The sequence below is a fragment of the Erythranthe guttata genome, chromosome 14, assembly GCF_056151865.1.
Source record: "Erythranthe guttata isolate IM_541 chromosome 14, IM_541, whole genome shotgun sequence".
Taxonomy (NCBI): Eukaryota; Viridiplantae; Streptophyta; class Magnoliopsida; order Lamiales; family Phrymaceae; genus Erythranthe; species Erythranthe guttata.
In genome coordinates this window covers 97870-113117 of record NC_142546.1, presented here as the reverse complement: position 1 = coordinate 113117, position 15248 = coordinate 97870, and the positions used below count along the sequence as shown (strand labels likewise).

Sequence of the window (15248 nt, the reverse complement as noted above, 5' to 3'; positions counted from 1 at the left end):
ATTTTATTTTTTTTAATACGAAAATAATAAAATTTGTTAAATAAACCACGACTATATATACAGTATTAGTAGACGACAAATGAAATGTGGTGGTATTGGGCTTTATCAAAACATTATTTGTGGGCCATTGGGAGATCTATAGGCCCGAAAAGAAGCCCAAAACATAATCATGTTTATCTAATACAATGGGCTAAATTATGTCGAAAAAAATAAAAAAATCCACCCGTCTTCCATCTTTGTATCGTCTTAGTTTCCAGTTCTGATATACATACACATACGCCAATACATATATACTTTAACTCAAATTGAAATAATTTCATTCTATCATATAATACATTTACACCCTAATATATCAGAACAGACCAAATACGAAAACCCCCTCCCCTGTTTTTTTTGATTAATTGTTGTCTAGATTATCACAAGCACCAAAAATAAATTAAGATGGTGAAGGTGCGGATGAACACAGCTGATGTGGCGGCGGAGGTGAAGTGCCTCCGCCGCTTAATCGGTATGCGTTGCTCCAATGTTTACGATCTCTCTCCAAAGGTATATTGCAGATTCTTAATTTTAACTATAATCATCATACAATTCATGCTGATTGCTCATTATTACTTTTCAATTACTTGTCTTGTTTTTGTTTTTCTTTGACTTGGAGACATATATTTATTTATTTTCGTGGTTAGAGCTGTCTCATGCTATGTTTTTTCTAACAAGTAAATGTGTTGCATTATTGGAACTTGTAGTGTTTTGGGAACTTGTATTGTTTTGGGAAATTCTTGTGTGAGTTCATTTTGGTGTAAAAACGCATTGCAGACGTACGTGTTTAAGCTGATGAGTAGCAGTGGAGTGACTGAGTCTGGGGAGAGTGAGAAGGTTCTTCTGTTGATGGAAAGTGGTGTCAGATTGCATACAACAGTCTATATGCGGTAATATTCTATCATATTCCTACATTTTTCAGTGCGCTATTCTATCATATTCCAATAATGTAATTTGAAGGGAATCGAAAATCAATTTTTCATTAGATTGCTTATGCATACAGAAAGGCTTTGAATGTTTAACATCGATAAGATGAAATATTGAGGAAGCAAAAAGTGGCATTATCACCATTTTTATGTATATTTATGGTCAATGTTTGTATATAATCATGTTGAACAGTTGAGCTACACCATTTTGTTCTGCACTAATTTACAGGCCAACGAAAAACTTGTAATTTATTTAGTGTACTAAATATGGGAATGTCATCTCTCTTACAGGGACAAAAGCAATACCCCGTCAGGGTTTACATTGAAGATAAGGAAACACATAAGAACCAGAAGGCTTGAGGATGTGCGCCAACTTGGATATGACCGGGTATGCTTTGTTGACCTTTTAAGATTTTTTCGGTGAAAACAGACATTGTTTAGAAGGATATAAAAAAATTGAAGTTTTGTGTAAACACAGATTATTGTCTTTCAATTTGGATTGGGTGTTAATGCACACTATGTCATCTTAGAGCTGTATGCCCAAGGGAATATCATTCTTACAGATTATGAGTACATTGTCTTGACTCTGCTGCGGTCGCACAGGTTGGTGACTCTAATTTTTATGTGCCTCATTGAGTAATTCATTTATTTTTGGCTTGTGACATAAGGATGTTAATAGTCGTGATACTAATATTTCTACCTAAGAACAGGGACGACAATAAGGGATTTGCAATCATGTCACGTCATCAATATCCAGTTGAACAATCTCGAGTATTTGAGCGTACAACTAAAGACAAGATGATGGCAGCACTACAATCTCCAGTGGAAGGCAATATAGATGAGCAACTAAATAATACTGAACAGGGAAATGGTACTTCAGAGCCTGTCATAGTAAATCATGGAAGCAAGAAGAACATGAATCCTAGTGAGTCGAAGAAAAGTGATAATGCCCGTGCCAAACAGGCAACTCTGAAGGCTGTCCTTGGGGAAGCATTGGGTTATGGCCCGGCATTGTCAGAACACATTATTTTAGATGCCAACTTATTACCAAGTACAAAAGTTGGCAAGGACTTTAAACTGGACGATAATACCTCCCAGGTTCTGACAGAGGCAGTAATTAGGTTTGAGGACTGGCTAATGGATGTTATCTGTGGTGAGAAAGTTCCAGAGGGATACATCCTGATGCAGCAAAAGATTACAGGAAAAAAGAATGATGCTGTATCTGGAAAAGAAATTTCTAACCAGGTTATTTTATTTATTTTGTCTTCTAAGAAATGCTGATATATATTCCTTTTGATTTTTATTTTTTGGATTTTGGTTTTCTTGTTTTGCAGCTCTATGATGAATTTTGCCCTCTGTTGCTGAACCAGTTCAAATCAAGAGATTCTATAGAGTTTGAAACATTTGATGCAGCACTGGATGAATTCTACAGTAAAATTGAAAGCCAACGTTCTGACCAACAACAGAAGTCTAAGGAAAATTCGGCCATGCAGAAACTTGAAAAAATCAAAACCGACCAGGTTCATCAGTTTGAAAATTTTCTATGGAGCATAAGAATCTTTGATTTTTCTATACATTACTCAGAATTTGTAATATGTAAAATGCCTCGAAGAATACTAAAGCGGGATATTGTTTTAATACTTAGTATCTTGTTAAGGTCTCTGGCTAATATTACTAGGGATGACAGCATGGCTGGTATGGGTGGGTTACTAGGGATGACATCCTCAATCTAAGATTTTGTTGCATCTTTGCTGTCTTCATTACCTTCTTGCTCATTTTACTGGCAGTTTCTTGCAAGGTTGACTCGTATAGTGTGGAATACTACCTCCAGTGTTAAAGGCTTTATTTAATTTTACAGGAAAATCGTGTTCATATACTAAGGAGAGAAGTTGAGCAGAGTATCAATATGGCAGCACTGATTGAATACAACTTAGAAGATGTAGATGCTGCCATCTTAGCAGTCCGTGTAGCTCTTGCAAATGGTATGAGCTGGGTTGATCTGGCTCGTATGGTTAAAGAGGAGAAGAAATCTGGAAATCCTGTGGCTGGCCTCATTGACAAGCTTCATCTTGAAAGAAATTGTATGACACTGCTCCTGAGCAACAATCTTGATGAGATGGATGATGATGAGAAAACTCAACCAGCGGACAAGGTATATCATGAAATTAATTTTTGTTATTGATGCTTTTTCCGACTTATGCGGTGTATCTAAAGAAATCCTTAGGACGTGTAGTCAAACATCCTCTAATAATAAGATATTTTTTTTGAAGGCTCTAATAATAAGATATTAAGTGCGTTCATTTGAATTATTTTGATGTCTACGACCAATTTTTCCGTGTTTTGACAAACATCACGTTAACAAATTACTTATCTATGGCACATATAACTGTCACGACTCACGACCATAATGTTTTATCCTTTGGAACTAAATTTTTCTTCAAAAAAAAGAAAAGGTGAAAAGAAACATAAGCATTAATTCTCTGCATCCACTGTCCGCATTGTCTTTTTAGGTCGAAGTTGATCTTGCGCTCTCTGCACATGCCAATGCTCGTAGGTATTATGAAATGAAAAAGAGGCAAGAAAGCAAGCAGGAGAAAACCATTACAGCGCATGAGAAAGCTTTCAAAGCTGCCGAGAAAAAGACGCGCCAGCAACTTTCACAGGTAGCTGAAACTTTTATAAAGTCGTGTACAACTTGTAGTTTTTCCTAATGATGTTTATTTCTTATCTATCTCTTTTTAACTAGGTGGATCCTCTTAGTCATCAATACTGAGACTTTCATAAGTGTACTTTTGGCATCACAATGATTCAAATATTTCTCATCTGATATTGATTACTGATTGAGGGAATTTAAAAAAAATGATGTTGCCCCTGTTGACGTTTAATATGCTCGCAGAAACATGTCGCAAGCTGTGCTTGCATTCTCAGTCAAGTTTTTTTGTCTGGATATCTAAAAACATACCATTTAGATATTGGAAAGTCCTGGGTTTTATTTCTTTCTTGCAACAAAATTACATATTTATTATGATCAAGTTGATCTGTCATATATCTAATTATAAAAGTAGATAACTGGGAATAAGATAAAAACTGATGAAGAAATGAGAAATTCTATAATTAGAGAAAACTAATCATCTCATATTTGGGGTATGCTAAAAGTAACAAAAGTGTAGCGTGAAAATGAATAACCATGTTATAGCTAATTTTTCTAATTAATTGTTTATATGTAACTGCTCTATTTGTAAGTATATATTGTTATCTTTCTAAGCTGCAAGGTATTTTCCATATACCCTTTTGCAGGAAAAAGCAGTTGCCACAATTTCACACATGCGTAAGGTTCACTGGTTTGAAAAATTCAATTGGTTTGTCAGCAGCGAGAATTATCTGATTGTCAGTGGGCGAGATGCTCAACAAAATGAGATGATAGTCAAACGTTATATGTCCAAAGGAGATTTGTAAGTAAAATTTTCACTAATATATGTCAATATTCTCATTTGTCTTCTTTCGTTCAAGATAATCTTTGGTTTTATATCCCTCTCTAACTTGATGAATTTCCCCTCATCTACACTTCTCTGCTCTTTCTATATATATATATTGGTGTTTGTCATGATTTCATTTGTCGACTTGATGGAGCTGGATTGCTTTCTTGTATCATATGATTGCTTTAGCCTGCAATTTACAAGAAAAAAATTTCAATTTAAAATGATTTACCTGAATCTCATTCTTTCAACATTTTGGAGCCGCGTCTCTAATTTCTGAGATCTTAAAAAAATATGTTCTATTGTGAGGTTCAGTACTTGAAGATTTTTGTCTGCATTTCCTTCACTCAATTTATCTTTGGGGTCAACATTTAAAAGCAATGTTTTCACTTATATAAGTTACTGTTAAATAGGTATGTCCATGCAGAACTTCATGGAGCTTCTAGTACTGTGATCAAGAATCACAAGCCTGACAACCCTGTACCGCCTCTAACTTTGAACCAAGCTGGATCTTTTACAGTAAGTTGCAATGTTTTCTCCATATGTGTGATATCTTTTGCAGCATGAGATATGTAAAAACATCATCTCCATTGTTATGTAGGTCTGCCACAGCAACGCTTGGGACTCGAAGATTGTGACTAGTGCTTGGTGGGTGTACCCTCACCAGGTCAGTAAAACAGCTCCCACAGGGGAATATCTTACAGTTGGAAGTTTCATGATTCGGGGTAGAAAGAATTTTCTTCCACCAGCTCCTCTCATTATGGGTTTTGGGATTTTATTTCGCTTGGATGAGAGTTCTTTGGGATCTCATCTGAATGAAAGGAGGGTAAGAGGAGAAGAGGAAGGAACAGATGAGATTGAGCAAAGTGAACCTTTCAATGAAATATCTGACTACGGTTCTGATTCCGATAAGGATGTGTCAGGTGAAAAGGCCACATTAGACTCATCAAACGTAATGGATTTGTCCACAGAAAGATCAATGGATGAGAATGTTTCTGATGCAAATGTCAAGCATGACTCATCTGATAAAACTGCCACTTCGAATCAAATTCACAACGATAAAGAACTAGATTCTTCCAGCAAAACTTTTGCTGCGGTTACACCAGATTTGGAGGATCTAATTGATAGAGCTCTTGGAATTGGGACTGCTACTGCATCTTCTAAGTATTATGGGCTTCAAGCATCTCAGGAGGAAATAGAGGAGAAATATGACCATGAAGGGATGAAGGCAGGGCAGAGAGATAAACCCTATGTCTCAAAAGCTGAAAGAAGAAAGCTCAAGAAAGGTCAGAAAGATGGTGCTGTTGGTGAACCTGCTGAAATTGAAAAAGAAAGAGAAGAAAATCATGACCCTGTAAGCCAGCCAGACAATTCCGTCAAAGGTTCAAAGCCAGGTGGAGGAAAAACTAGCCGTGGACAGAAAGGAAAACTGAAGAAGATTAAGGAAAAGTATGCTGATCAAGATGAGGAGGAGCGAAGGATTAGAATGACTCTGTTGGCTGTAAGTACTTCTATGTACATCTGAACTCAATTATGAAACACATAACATTAACCGTCTATTTTATTTTCTCATATATTCTCCGTCACTGTATATGTATTCCAATAATAATAGTTAAGAAGCTGCTCTTGTTCGTAAATAAATTTATTTTGATCATAGCAACGGACATGGGAAAGTATGTTAAAAACAAGAAATTTTGAACTTGAAAGGCTACATCTATTTCCTTGGAGTCCTTATAAAAAGTCGCACTCTTATGGTTCCTAAAAGATTCTTGTTAATTGACATTTGAATCTTTTATGTGCAGGCTGCTGGGAAACCAAAGAAGGACATTGAAAAGTCTGAGAATGAAAAGGAAACCGCAGAAAAACAAGCCAAAATTGCTAGCGGTAATTACGATACACATAATGACAGTAACAGTTTCTACATTCACATTTCAGTGACATGATTACCTGGTGAAACTGACCTTCAAACTCCTTTTTTTTTTCTTGTGTGTGTGTGTGTGTGTGGTCTTCTGATTCCCTCTTTGACTGTTCTTTCTGCACCAGAGGTTAGTGACCAGTGTTTAAGCTGCCTAGTCTTAAGATGGTCCATGATCTTGTACTCCCTTAAGAGTTTCTGATTAGTCCAAATAGTTTGCACTAGATGGAACTGCATTTAGCCAACATACTTCCATCATTGTAGATATCACTGGTTTAGCAGTTCCCTAGATCTTTGGAGCAACTTTGATGGACTATTTTCATTAGTTTCTTAAACAAACTCTTAATGATGGCATTATTTCAGACCATTATGTACAAAATTTATGAACTTCAATTGATTACAGCAATCCTGGTTATTACTCAGCATTTTTGACTTTGGGAGATGTTTTATTGACGAGAACTTCAATTGATTACAGCAATCCTGGTTATTACTCAGCATTTTTGACTTTGGGAGATGTTTTATTGACGAGAACTTCAATTGATTACAGCAATCCTGGTTATTACTCAGCATTTTTGACTTTGGGAGATGTTTTATTGATGATGCAAACAATTTCTTCCCTTTTTATTTGCAGCACCCTCAGATGCTACAAAAATATGTTACAAATGTAAGAAGGCAGGTCATACGTCTCGAGACTGTCCGGAACATCCAGACGAAAGTGCGAGGAGTAAAGCAAACGGGGATGTAGATAGGGGTGCAAGTGAGATGGACAGGGTGAATATGGAGGAAGATGATATTAATGAGATTGGTGAAGAAGAGAAAGAGAAACTAAATGATGTTGACTACCTGACTGGAAATCCGCTGCCGAATGATGTGTTACTGTATGCAGTACCTGTCTGTGGTCCTTATAACGCGCTACAATCGTATAAATACCGTGTAAAGATAATTCCAGGCTCACTAAAGAAAGGAAAAGGTATTTATTTAAAAAAAAAAAAAAAACCTTTTTCTATTCTAGAAGTTTGTTACTCGGCCTTGTATTGATTAGCAAGTTTGATTGTTTTGTGACAGCGGCGAAGACAGCGATGAATTTGTTCAATCACACAGGGGAGGCGACAACGAGAGAGAAGGAATTAATGAAGGCATGCACAGATCCTGAGCTTGTTGCTGCGATTGTTGGTAATGTGAAGGTTTCAGCAGCAGGCCTTACTCAGCTCAAGCAAAAGCAGAAGAAGAACAAGAAAGCCAACAAGTGATGATTCAAAAGCTTAAATTAGTAGAGATGCGTATAATATGTTCAATATTTAATACCCTCTAAAACGAAGTTGTATTGTAGTACATGGCTGACTGATATACGTACACATACGTACCTTGGGAAAATTGAATGGCGATTTTTGTTTTGTGATAAGAAAAAGCAATAATGAATCAACTCTTTGTACCATGCACACTTGTTAGCTACACTAGTTTCAACTCTTTCTGACCCTCAAGTTTAACATTAATGGCCCATATATATTTATATTTTCATCAACAAGATGCTGTTGATAAGGATTGACAATGCAAAAGTTTAACAACTAGTCAGAGGGTAACCCTAGTCCCTAACTGCCAACCCCTAGTCCCCGGCCCTACCCCAACTAAGCAAACACACACTACTCTAAAGAGAGAGAAAAGTGTTGAAATATAATGCACTACATGCATGTATGATATGTATGATACGATACACGAATAGGAGTAGGATTGTATTTCCGCAATACGTACTATTTCAAAACTCTTCTCTTTCCCTTCTTCTTGTTACCATCTTCGATTAGATTTTCTCCTATAAAGATGAGTGTACGGAGCACAAGAACATCAACGAAAAATACATTATATATGAAATTTCCAATTCTTTTTTGTTTTCTCTTCCTTTTCATTGCTTTATCAGAAGGCAAGCATGAAGTGAAGCACATGCTACTCGCAAAACTCAAACAAGGAATTTCTGAAGATGAAATTGAAGGATACATCAAACAATACGCGAATCTTGTCAATCTTGTTCCGTCTATGAAAGCGTTCGCATGGTACGTACCCTATACTCTAATCCATCCACTCTCTCTCTTCACATTTCTTCTCATGTTATATATCTTCTGTGGTGTGAGTGACGACAGGGGTAAAGATGTGAGCATAGAGAACTTGAATGATGGTTTCACTCATGTGTTCGAGTCAACCTTTGCGAGCACACAAGGCATTGCCGAATATCTGTCGGATCCGGATCATGTTGCATTTGCAAACACACTACTGCCTCAGCTTGACAAAGTCCTTGTTGTTGATTACATGCCCACTAAAGTTAAACTCTGAATCCAACACATGTTATTCGACACATAAACATGTCCTGCATGCAGACCTACGACTGTTCTTTTTCTATTTTTAATTCCATTTCCAATAAAAACAAATGTGTTTCAAGATTGTTTGTTACGTCTAGTACTGTTGCCAAATACTCATGTCATTAATGCGTTGTACGTGTAATTGCAAAAAACTGAACCAAGACAAAGCTGCATTTCTACAAGAAATGGAAGTTTGAGTACTCAATAATATATTGGAGTTTGGACTATGTTAATCTGTGTGTTTTGAGTTATCCTAGGTTTCAATGCAAGGGATACAAAACTAGTATATATCCAAGTATTCAGCAACATTGATCAGTTGTTTGATTATCCGGATGGTTACTTAATTATATATATATATATATATATATATACGATGTAATAGATTGCTTCTGTGAGAAGACAAGGGAGGGGAGACCTCAGCACCAGATTGGTTACTGTCAACAGTCACCACCCGGATAAAGTTGAGTGGCCGCCTGAGATGGGATATGCGCCACCTCTCTACTTCATTTGCAGAGCAGGTACCATCTATATATGTATGCTTGCTTTGTGTACTAGTTTCAGGGTGTTGTTGACTTTAATCATTTGTCCTAAAATAATGTCCTTGGGACAACTCAATTTGTTACACTTGAAATAACTCTGGTATAGAGAGAGAGAGAGAGAGAGAGAGAGAGAGAGAGAGAGAGAGAGAGAGAGAGAGAGAGAACAAAAAGTAAAACACATATAGCTAGTGAGTGCTTTAAAAGTTGGAAGATGAGATGTATGAGAACATTAATGTTAACATTGTAATTTGGACAGAGAAAGGATGGTGGTGTAAGGAAATAAAAACATGTGGATCTTGTGGTAAGAGATAAGGGGATAGATACCCCACACCTTTACTAAATATCTCCACTATGTATGTATGAAGCATATATATTATTACAAAAGACAAATAATAGAGAGTGAAATAAAGAGAAAAAAGAATGGAGGAGGGTGAAGTGAAGCACATAGTGCTTGCAAAGTTCAAGGAAAGTGTGTCTGAAGAAGAAATACAAGAATCAATCAAACAATATGCCAACCTTGTCAATCTTGTTCCTTCTATGAAGGCCTTCTCATGGTCAATCAATCGCTTTAGTGTTCATCAATCTTGTTTCTTACTGTTGGATTTCCTTAGTTCATGTATATTGTTTCCTTAATTAATTACTGGAAATTCATGATTATTCTAATGTTTGATGATTGATGATGATTGGTGTACAGGGGTAAAGATCTGAGCAAGGAAAACATGCAACAAGGATTCACTCATGTGTTTGAATCTACATTTGAAAGCACGCAAGGTGTTGCTGAATATGTTTCTCATCCATCTCACGTTGAATACGCAACCTTATTACTCTCTCAACTCGACAACGTCATTGTAGTTGATTACAAGCCAACACCTGTCCGTCTCTGAGTTACAAACACCATACCCTCCTCCTCAATCAAGATTCAAGATTCAAGATTGAAGATTGTTTTTTCTTTCCTTTAGAGTTTATTATTAATAATAAGTGAAGTTGTTGTTTGAAACAGAGTGTCCTGCTGTATTTGGTGTCTGTCAAACTCAACTGTGTTATGTGTAATGAATAATTAGAGACTTTACAGATTCCAAATACAGATTATTGCATGATCAAAACCAATTGCAATATAATATTATGTATATGAAGATGCAACAAAAACAAGATTTATCCCCTCTTGTTCTTTTATTTAGACAAAAAGATACAAAAGTTTTTAACCCCCAAACCCTAGTACTACGGACTACCCCCAGGCCCCAACCAACTATATTATTAATGTTATATATTTTTTTGATTACACTGCCTGGGTATGCCCAGTGTATTTGTAAAGTCCGTTTTGATCTATATATTTCACATTTACCGATCAAAAAAAAAAAAAAAAAACTATATTATTAATGCACCGCTATTACTCTTATCTTCATTATAAGATTTCCAACCTCTAATACACACTCACAAAATGGAGGGTGAAGTGAAGCACATACTACTCGCAAAATTCAAACAAGGAATTACTGAAGATCAAATTGAAGAATACATCAAACAATACGCCAATCTTGTCAATCTTGTTCCTTCTATGAAGTCCTTCTCATGGTAGTACCCTACCCTCTCTTCTCATTTCTTCACTCAAGATCCATTTTTTTTTTTATTTTCTCTACATTTGCTGCTGATCAATTCGAGTAAGATTATGTTTGTGTGGTGTGTTGATTGTTCCTTAATAATGTTGGACCACGATGATGGATCCATTTCTGAACAATGGGATATATCTTCCAACCAACCATCCATTCTTCTTATTGAGGTTTTCTATTGCTAATTGCTAATTGCTAATTGCTAATTGATTTGATGAGATAAAGTTGCATTTGAAACTGCACTTTAATGCTCATTCATCACTCAAGTTTGTCCTTTTGTGGTTGATGACTCTCTATAATTAATTATAGGACAACTTCTTATGAGGATCTTCACCTGTGATGGTCTGCTTATCCATCCCTTAACATAGTTATTATTCTTACCGAGTTTCCATTTCGAGATAATTAATTTCCTTTTGTTATTTCTAATGTGATAATTTGTTCGGATTAATATGAATGTTAATTAGAATTTGTTGTGGTGTGAGTGACTGACTGACAGGGGTAAAGATGTGAGCATAGAGAACTTGAATGAGGGTTACACTCATATCTTCGAATCAACATTTGAGAGCACGCAAGGCATTGCCGACTATATCTCTCATCCAGATCATGTTCAATATGCAAACACACTGCTGCCTCAGCTTGAAAAAGTCCTTGTTGTTGATTACAAGCCCACTAAAGTCCATCTCTGAATCCAACACCCGTCCCCGTGTTTCAAGATTGTTATTGTTTTCATTTCAAACCAGTTGGCCAGCACCAAAATAATGTTGTTCACATTTCAGATTCTTAGCATCAACTTCGATACAGTGGTTATGTTGTTGCTTGTGGTTTAATGGTGATGCTCTTCTCAACTTTAATTTCTTCATCATATATGTTAGAATTGTGCATTTAAGCTTCTCTTCATTTGGGTTTTGCGAGAGTTCTAACTAAAACTGGTTAGAATGTCAAATATCAGATTTTTTGTTTCAGGCAAAGAGCAGATTGTTAATGGATTATACACATGATTTTTCAATCACGAGCATAATTTTCAAGATAGGCATATCATATCCCCTGTGCCCATGTAAATTAGTTTCAAGATAGGCATATCATTCAACATAATTGCATATAACTTCAGCTTTAACAAAAGCTCCAACATTTGAATTGCTTCTCAAGTTATTACATAATCATCTGGAATGAACATTCAAATTCACAGTACAATAATGAACAAGAACAAGTGAAAATGAAGGAAGCACCATTAAATCTTGTTCAATTATCAAATCTTTTTTGTGTGTAAGGAAGGGGGCACGAATCGAGAAAACCTGTGCAAACTTCAGTCAAGAAATTTCAAAAAACAACAAAAACGAAATAAGAATGCAAGTTTCTAAATGTGAATGGGCTTGTCATAAGTGGCCATGGCAGCTTCCTTCAACGCCTCACTCATAGTTGGATGCGCATGGCAAGTGCGAGCAATGTCTTCACTTGATGCTCCATAATGCAACGCCAAAACAGCCTCATGTATAAGCTCCCCTGCATTCGGTGCCATTATGTGGACACCCAATATCTTATCTGTCTCCTTGTCAGCAAGAATCTTGACCAATCCCTCAGCATCATCAATCGCCTTTGCTCTGCTGTTTGCTAACAACGGAAACTTGCCCACACGATATTCAACTCCAAGCGCTTTCACCTGTTCCTCAGTTTTTCCAACAGACGCCACCTCAGGATGCGTGTACACAACTCCAGGGACCAGATCATAGTCCACGTGCCCTTCTTTCCCAGCAATAAATTCCACACAGGCAACACCATCTTCTTCGGCCTTGTGAGCTAGCATAGGACCTGGAATAACATCACCAATGGCAAACACACCAGGTACATTGCTCGTGAACCGCTTGTCCACCAAAATCCGTCCAACTTTATCGGTTTCAACACCTATCTTATCCAACTGAAGCCCAGCAGTGAATGGAGTTCTACCCGCAGAAACAAGAACCACATCAGCCTCAAGAGTTGTTTGTTCACCACCAGCTGATGGTTCGAGGGTCAACTTCACACCATTTCCTGCGGTGTCAACAGATACCACCTTAGTATTGAGCATGAATTTCATCTTCTGCTTCTCGAGGGAACGTTTAAATTGCTTCCGGACTTCACCATCCATGGTCGGAACAATTTCTGATGCAAATTCAACCACGGTAACCTCTGACCCCAGCCGACCCCAAACTGAACCCATTTCAAGACCAATATACCCAGCCCCTATAACTATAAGTTTCTTAGGGATCTCTTTTAAGGCTAACGCACCAGTAGACGATACAATTTTCTCTTCATCAATAGTTATTCCTGGGAGACTTTTGACATCAGAACCAGTAGCTATAATGATGTTCTTTCCTTTCACAACTGTGTTTCCTCCATCGAGAGTATCAACAGAAATTTCAGTTGGGGAAAGGAACTTGCCATATCCCTTGACGTATGTTACTTTGTTCTTCTTCAACAAACCCTCAATGCCTTTGGTCAAATTACCCACAGCTTTATCTTTTTGAGCCATCATAGCCGGTAGATCAACTTCAACAGAAGCAACCTTTACACCATGATTGGCGAATGAATGCTTAGCTTCATGATACATATGGGAGGAATGAAGCAACGCCTGCAAAAGGTACATAATACGGAAGACAGGTACAAAGTTTAGAACATGAAAGTGACTATTATTCAAAGTAACTATAATTTAGACAGGAATGAAGCAACGCCTGCAACTCATTCAAAGTAACTATTCAAGATATAACAAGGAAGTAAATGGTTAATTAAAGGAAACAAATTATAGCACGTGAAGACTTGAGCACAATCATATCATCACTTCTTAAAAATAATTACAAGTTTAACTACATTAAATCTTGTAGAGTATACTAATTCACTATTTGTATATTTTTCAACACTCGACGACTTCCAAACCAAGAAAAAACAAAATGTAAATTGCTGCTTACTATGTACAAAAGATAAAGGGCAACTTAGAAGCATACACATTTATTTAGTATACCAAAACCTGAGAGCCTCTGACAATAATACAAAGGAAATTTGAAGATGGTAGAGCAGGTGCTTTGTTATGTCAGTTTTACAAAGGTGTGGTATGAATCTTCATAAAAACACTGGATAAGCAGCATCCGACATTTCCCTATTCCGACTATAGTCTATACTCCCCACCACACCACCAAACACCCACTAACCAACCAACAGAGTCCAGTAAGGATACCTCCCAAAATAGCAATCCAATTTATATCATTGTATTGCCTTTAAAACTGGACTGTGCATTCGTTTTTCCGACACCAAGTTTTTATGTTTTGGCACTTCTTAACTGGACTAGTCAAGCATCAGAAGTGGTTACAACGGGAGTTAGTGAAATAATATCTTAACCCCACTTGATAATCATATTTGTTACCTTAAAAGGCCTTACAAAACATGCACATTTATATATAAGCACAGGAACCGGCTTAGAGGGAAAGGGAGGTCAGAGAGTGAGATGTAGGGTTACAAAGACACCTTTCACAAAAATATATTATATGCAATCCTCAAATCAGTTTTGGATTGTTGATGCAAGTAAAAGATTTTCCTGTAGTATCTGAATTAGGTAAAGCAAATAAACATTGTTATGGTTATTCTTTCACCGAAGCATGAGCATCAATATCTTTTAAGCAATGGAGATTTAGCCCCGAATAGTTAATCAATAGCAGTTACCATTTGCGCTCAATTCTCCCCACCATTGAAGTAATGAAAGAAAAGGTGTTAAAGAATGAACTATCTAACTGAAAAACTTGTTAACAGCAGAAGACATCCCCGTAAACCTACTAATTAGCCAGTGTTTAATTTATACCAATCAAAAACAAAAACAAAAAAAATCAGAAAAAGAAGATTCGAAAAAAGATCTGCAGCACCTTAGAAGGGATGCAGCCGACGTTGAGGCAGGTTCCACCGAGAGTCCCACGCTTCTCGATGCAGGTGGTCTTGAGGCCAAGCTGCGCCGCCTTGATAGCGGCGACGTAACCACCGGGGCCGCCGCCAATAACGACAACGTCGTTTTCATCAGATCCCGAGGAGAATCCCCTGGTGACATTGAAAGAGTAGTTTGACGATGAAGCAAACAGCGTCGCTGCTCTACGCCTAGCGAGACTTACCATCGCCATTTTTGTTTGATGATTGATTATTGATGTTGTTTGTGAATTGTGGGTATTGAAAAATGAATTTGATGAATCGAATTATTCTATAGTCACTGGGATTTCATCTCAGTCGTTCATCTATTCGATGCTGACTTTGACTTCATCCTCATTCGTCCGATGCTTTTTGTCTTGAGAGATAGTGCTCCAACAACTGTATATCAAATTAACTTTGATTTAACTAATATATAAAAAAAGAAAAACAAAAAAATAATAAGTGTCCATATCTTGAGGCCAGGCC

General features: G+C 36.9%; 5 protein-coding genes across 5 annotated transcripts; 4 read left to right on the top strand and 1 right to left on the bottom strand.

Moving 5' to 3' along the window:
• The first annotated feature begins 205 nt into the window (after nt 1-205).
• Nucleotides 206-7788, top strand: EMB1441 (zinc knuckle (CCHC-type) family protein). The gene is made up of 14 exons (XM_012984727.2): nt 206-546; nt 814-926; nt 1254-1350; nt 1441-1565; nt 1673-2207; nt 2297-2482; nt 2821-3114; nt 3473-3625; nt 4260-4414; nt 4852-4957; nt 5040-5939; nt 6241-6322; nt 6985-7323; nt 7419-7788. The coding sequence occupies exons 1-14, from the start codon at nt 442-444 to the stop codon at nt 7601-7603; spliced, it is 3375 nt and encodes a 1124-aa protein (XP_012840181.1). The 5' UTR covers nt 206-441; the 3' UTR covers nt 7604-7788.
• A 283-nt stretch (nt 7789-8071) lies between these two features.
• On the top strand, nt 8072-8934 carry LOC105960546 (stress-response A/B barrel domain-containing protein HS1). Its single transcript, XM_012984737.2, has 2 exons — nt 8072-8398; nt 8486-8934. Exons 1-2 carry the CDS (start codon nt 8169-8171, stop codon nt 8673-8675), a joined length of 420 nt encoding a protein of 139 aa, XP_012840191.1. The 5' UTR covers nt 8072-8168; the 3' UTR covers nt 8676-8934.
• A 579-nt stretch (nt 8935-9513) lies between these two features.
• Nucleotides 9514-10320, top strand: LOC105960556 (stress-response A/B barrel domain-containing protein HS1). Its single transcript, XM_012984748.2, has 2 exons — nt 9514-9794; nt 9935-10320. The coding sequence occupies exons 1-2, from the start codon at nt 9661-9663 to the stop codon at nt 10122-10124; spliced, it is 324 nt and encodes a 107-aa protein (XP_012840202.1). The 5' UTR covers nt 9514-9660; the 3' UTR covers nt 10125-10320.
• A 308-nt stretch (nt 10321-10628) lies between these two features.
• Nucleotides 10629-11708, top strand: LOC105960566 (stress-response A/B barrel domain-containing protein HS1). Its single transcript, XM_012984758.2, has 2 exons — nt 10629-10809; nt 11341-11708. The coding sequence occupies exons 1-2, from the start codon at nt 10679-10681 to the stop codon at nt 11528-11530; spliced, it is 321 nt and encodes a 106-aa protein (XP_012840212.1). The 5' UTR covers nt 10629-10678; the 3' UTR covers nt 11531-11708.
• Nucleotides 11709-11953: 245 nt separating this feature from the next.
• LOC105960526 (dihydrolipoyl dehydrogenase 1, mitochondrial) lies at nt 11954-15186 on the bottom strand. The gene is made up of 2 exons (XM_012984716.2): nt 14729-15186; nt 11954-13449 (listed from the first exon to the last, which is right to left on the bottom strand). The coding sequence occupies exons 1-2, from the start codon at nt 14975-14977 to the stop codon at nt 12199-12201; spliced, it is 1500 nt and encodes a 499-aa protein (XP_012840170.1). The 5' UTR covers nt 14978-15186; the 3' UTR covers nt 11954-12198.
• Nucleotides 15187-15248: the final 62 nt, after the last annotated feature.

Excerpts from the sequence above, each read along its gene's own strand:
- EMB1441 (XM_012984727.2), top strand. The coding sequence starts at position 442 with ATGGTGAAGGTGCGGATGAACACAGCTGATGTGGCGGCGGAGGTGAAG. Across the intron at positions 547-813 it reads TTTACGATCTCTCTCCAAAG|ACGTACGTGTTTAAGCTGAT; the intron begins GTATATTGCAGA and ends AACGCATTGCAG. Across the intron at positions 6,323-6,984 it reads ACAAGCCAAAATTGCTAGCG|CACCCTCAGATGCTACAAAA; the intron begins GTAATTACGATA and ends TTTTATTTGCAG.
- LOC105960546 (XM_012984737.2), top strand. The coding sequence starts at position 8,169 with ATGAGTGTACGGAGCACAAGAACATCAACGAAAAATACATTATATATG. Across the intron at positions 8,399-8,485 it reads TCTATGAAAGCGTTCGCATG|GGGTAAAGATGTGAGCATAG; the intron begins GTACGTACCCTA and ends GAGTGACGACAG.
- LOC105960556 (XM_012984748.2), top strand. The coding sequence starts at position 9,661 with ATGGAGGAGGGTGAAGTGAAGCACATAGTGCTTGCAAAGTTCAAGGAA. Across the intron at positions 9,795-9,934 it reads TCTATGAAGGCCTTCTCATG|GGGTAAAGATCTGAGCAAGG; the intron begins GTCAATCAATCG and ends ATTGGTGTACAG.
- LOC105960566 (XM_012984758.2), top strand. The coding sequence starts at position 10,679 with ATGGAGGGTGAAGTGAAGCACATACTACTCGCAAAATTCAAACAAGGA. Across the intron at positions 10,810-11,340 it reads TCTATGAAGTCCTTCTCATG|GGGTAAAGATGTGAGCATAG; the intron begins GTAGTACCCTAC and ends ACTGACTGACAG.
- LOC105960526 (XM_012984716.2), bottom strand. The coding sequence starts at position 14,977 with ATGGCGATGGTAAGTCTCGCTAGGCGTAGAGCAGCGACGCTGTTTGCT. Across the intron at positions 13,450-14,728 it reads TCGGCTGCATCCCTTCTAAG|GCGTTGCTTCATTCCTCCCA; the intron begins GTGCTGCAGATC and ends TACCTTTTGCAG.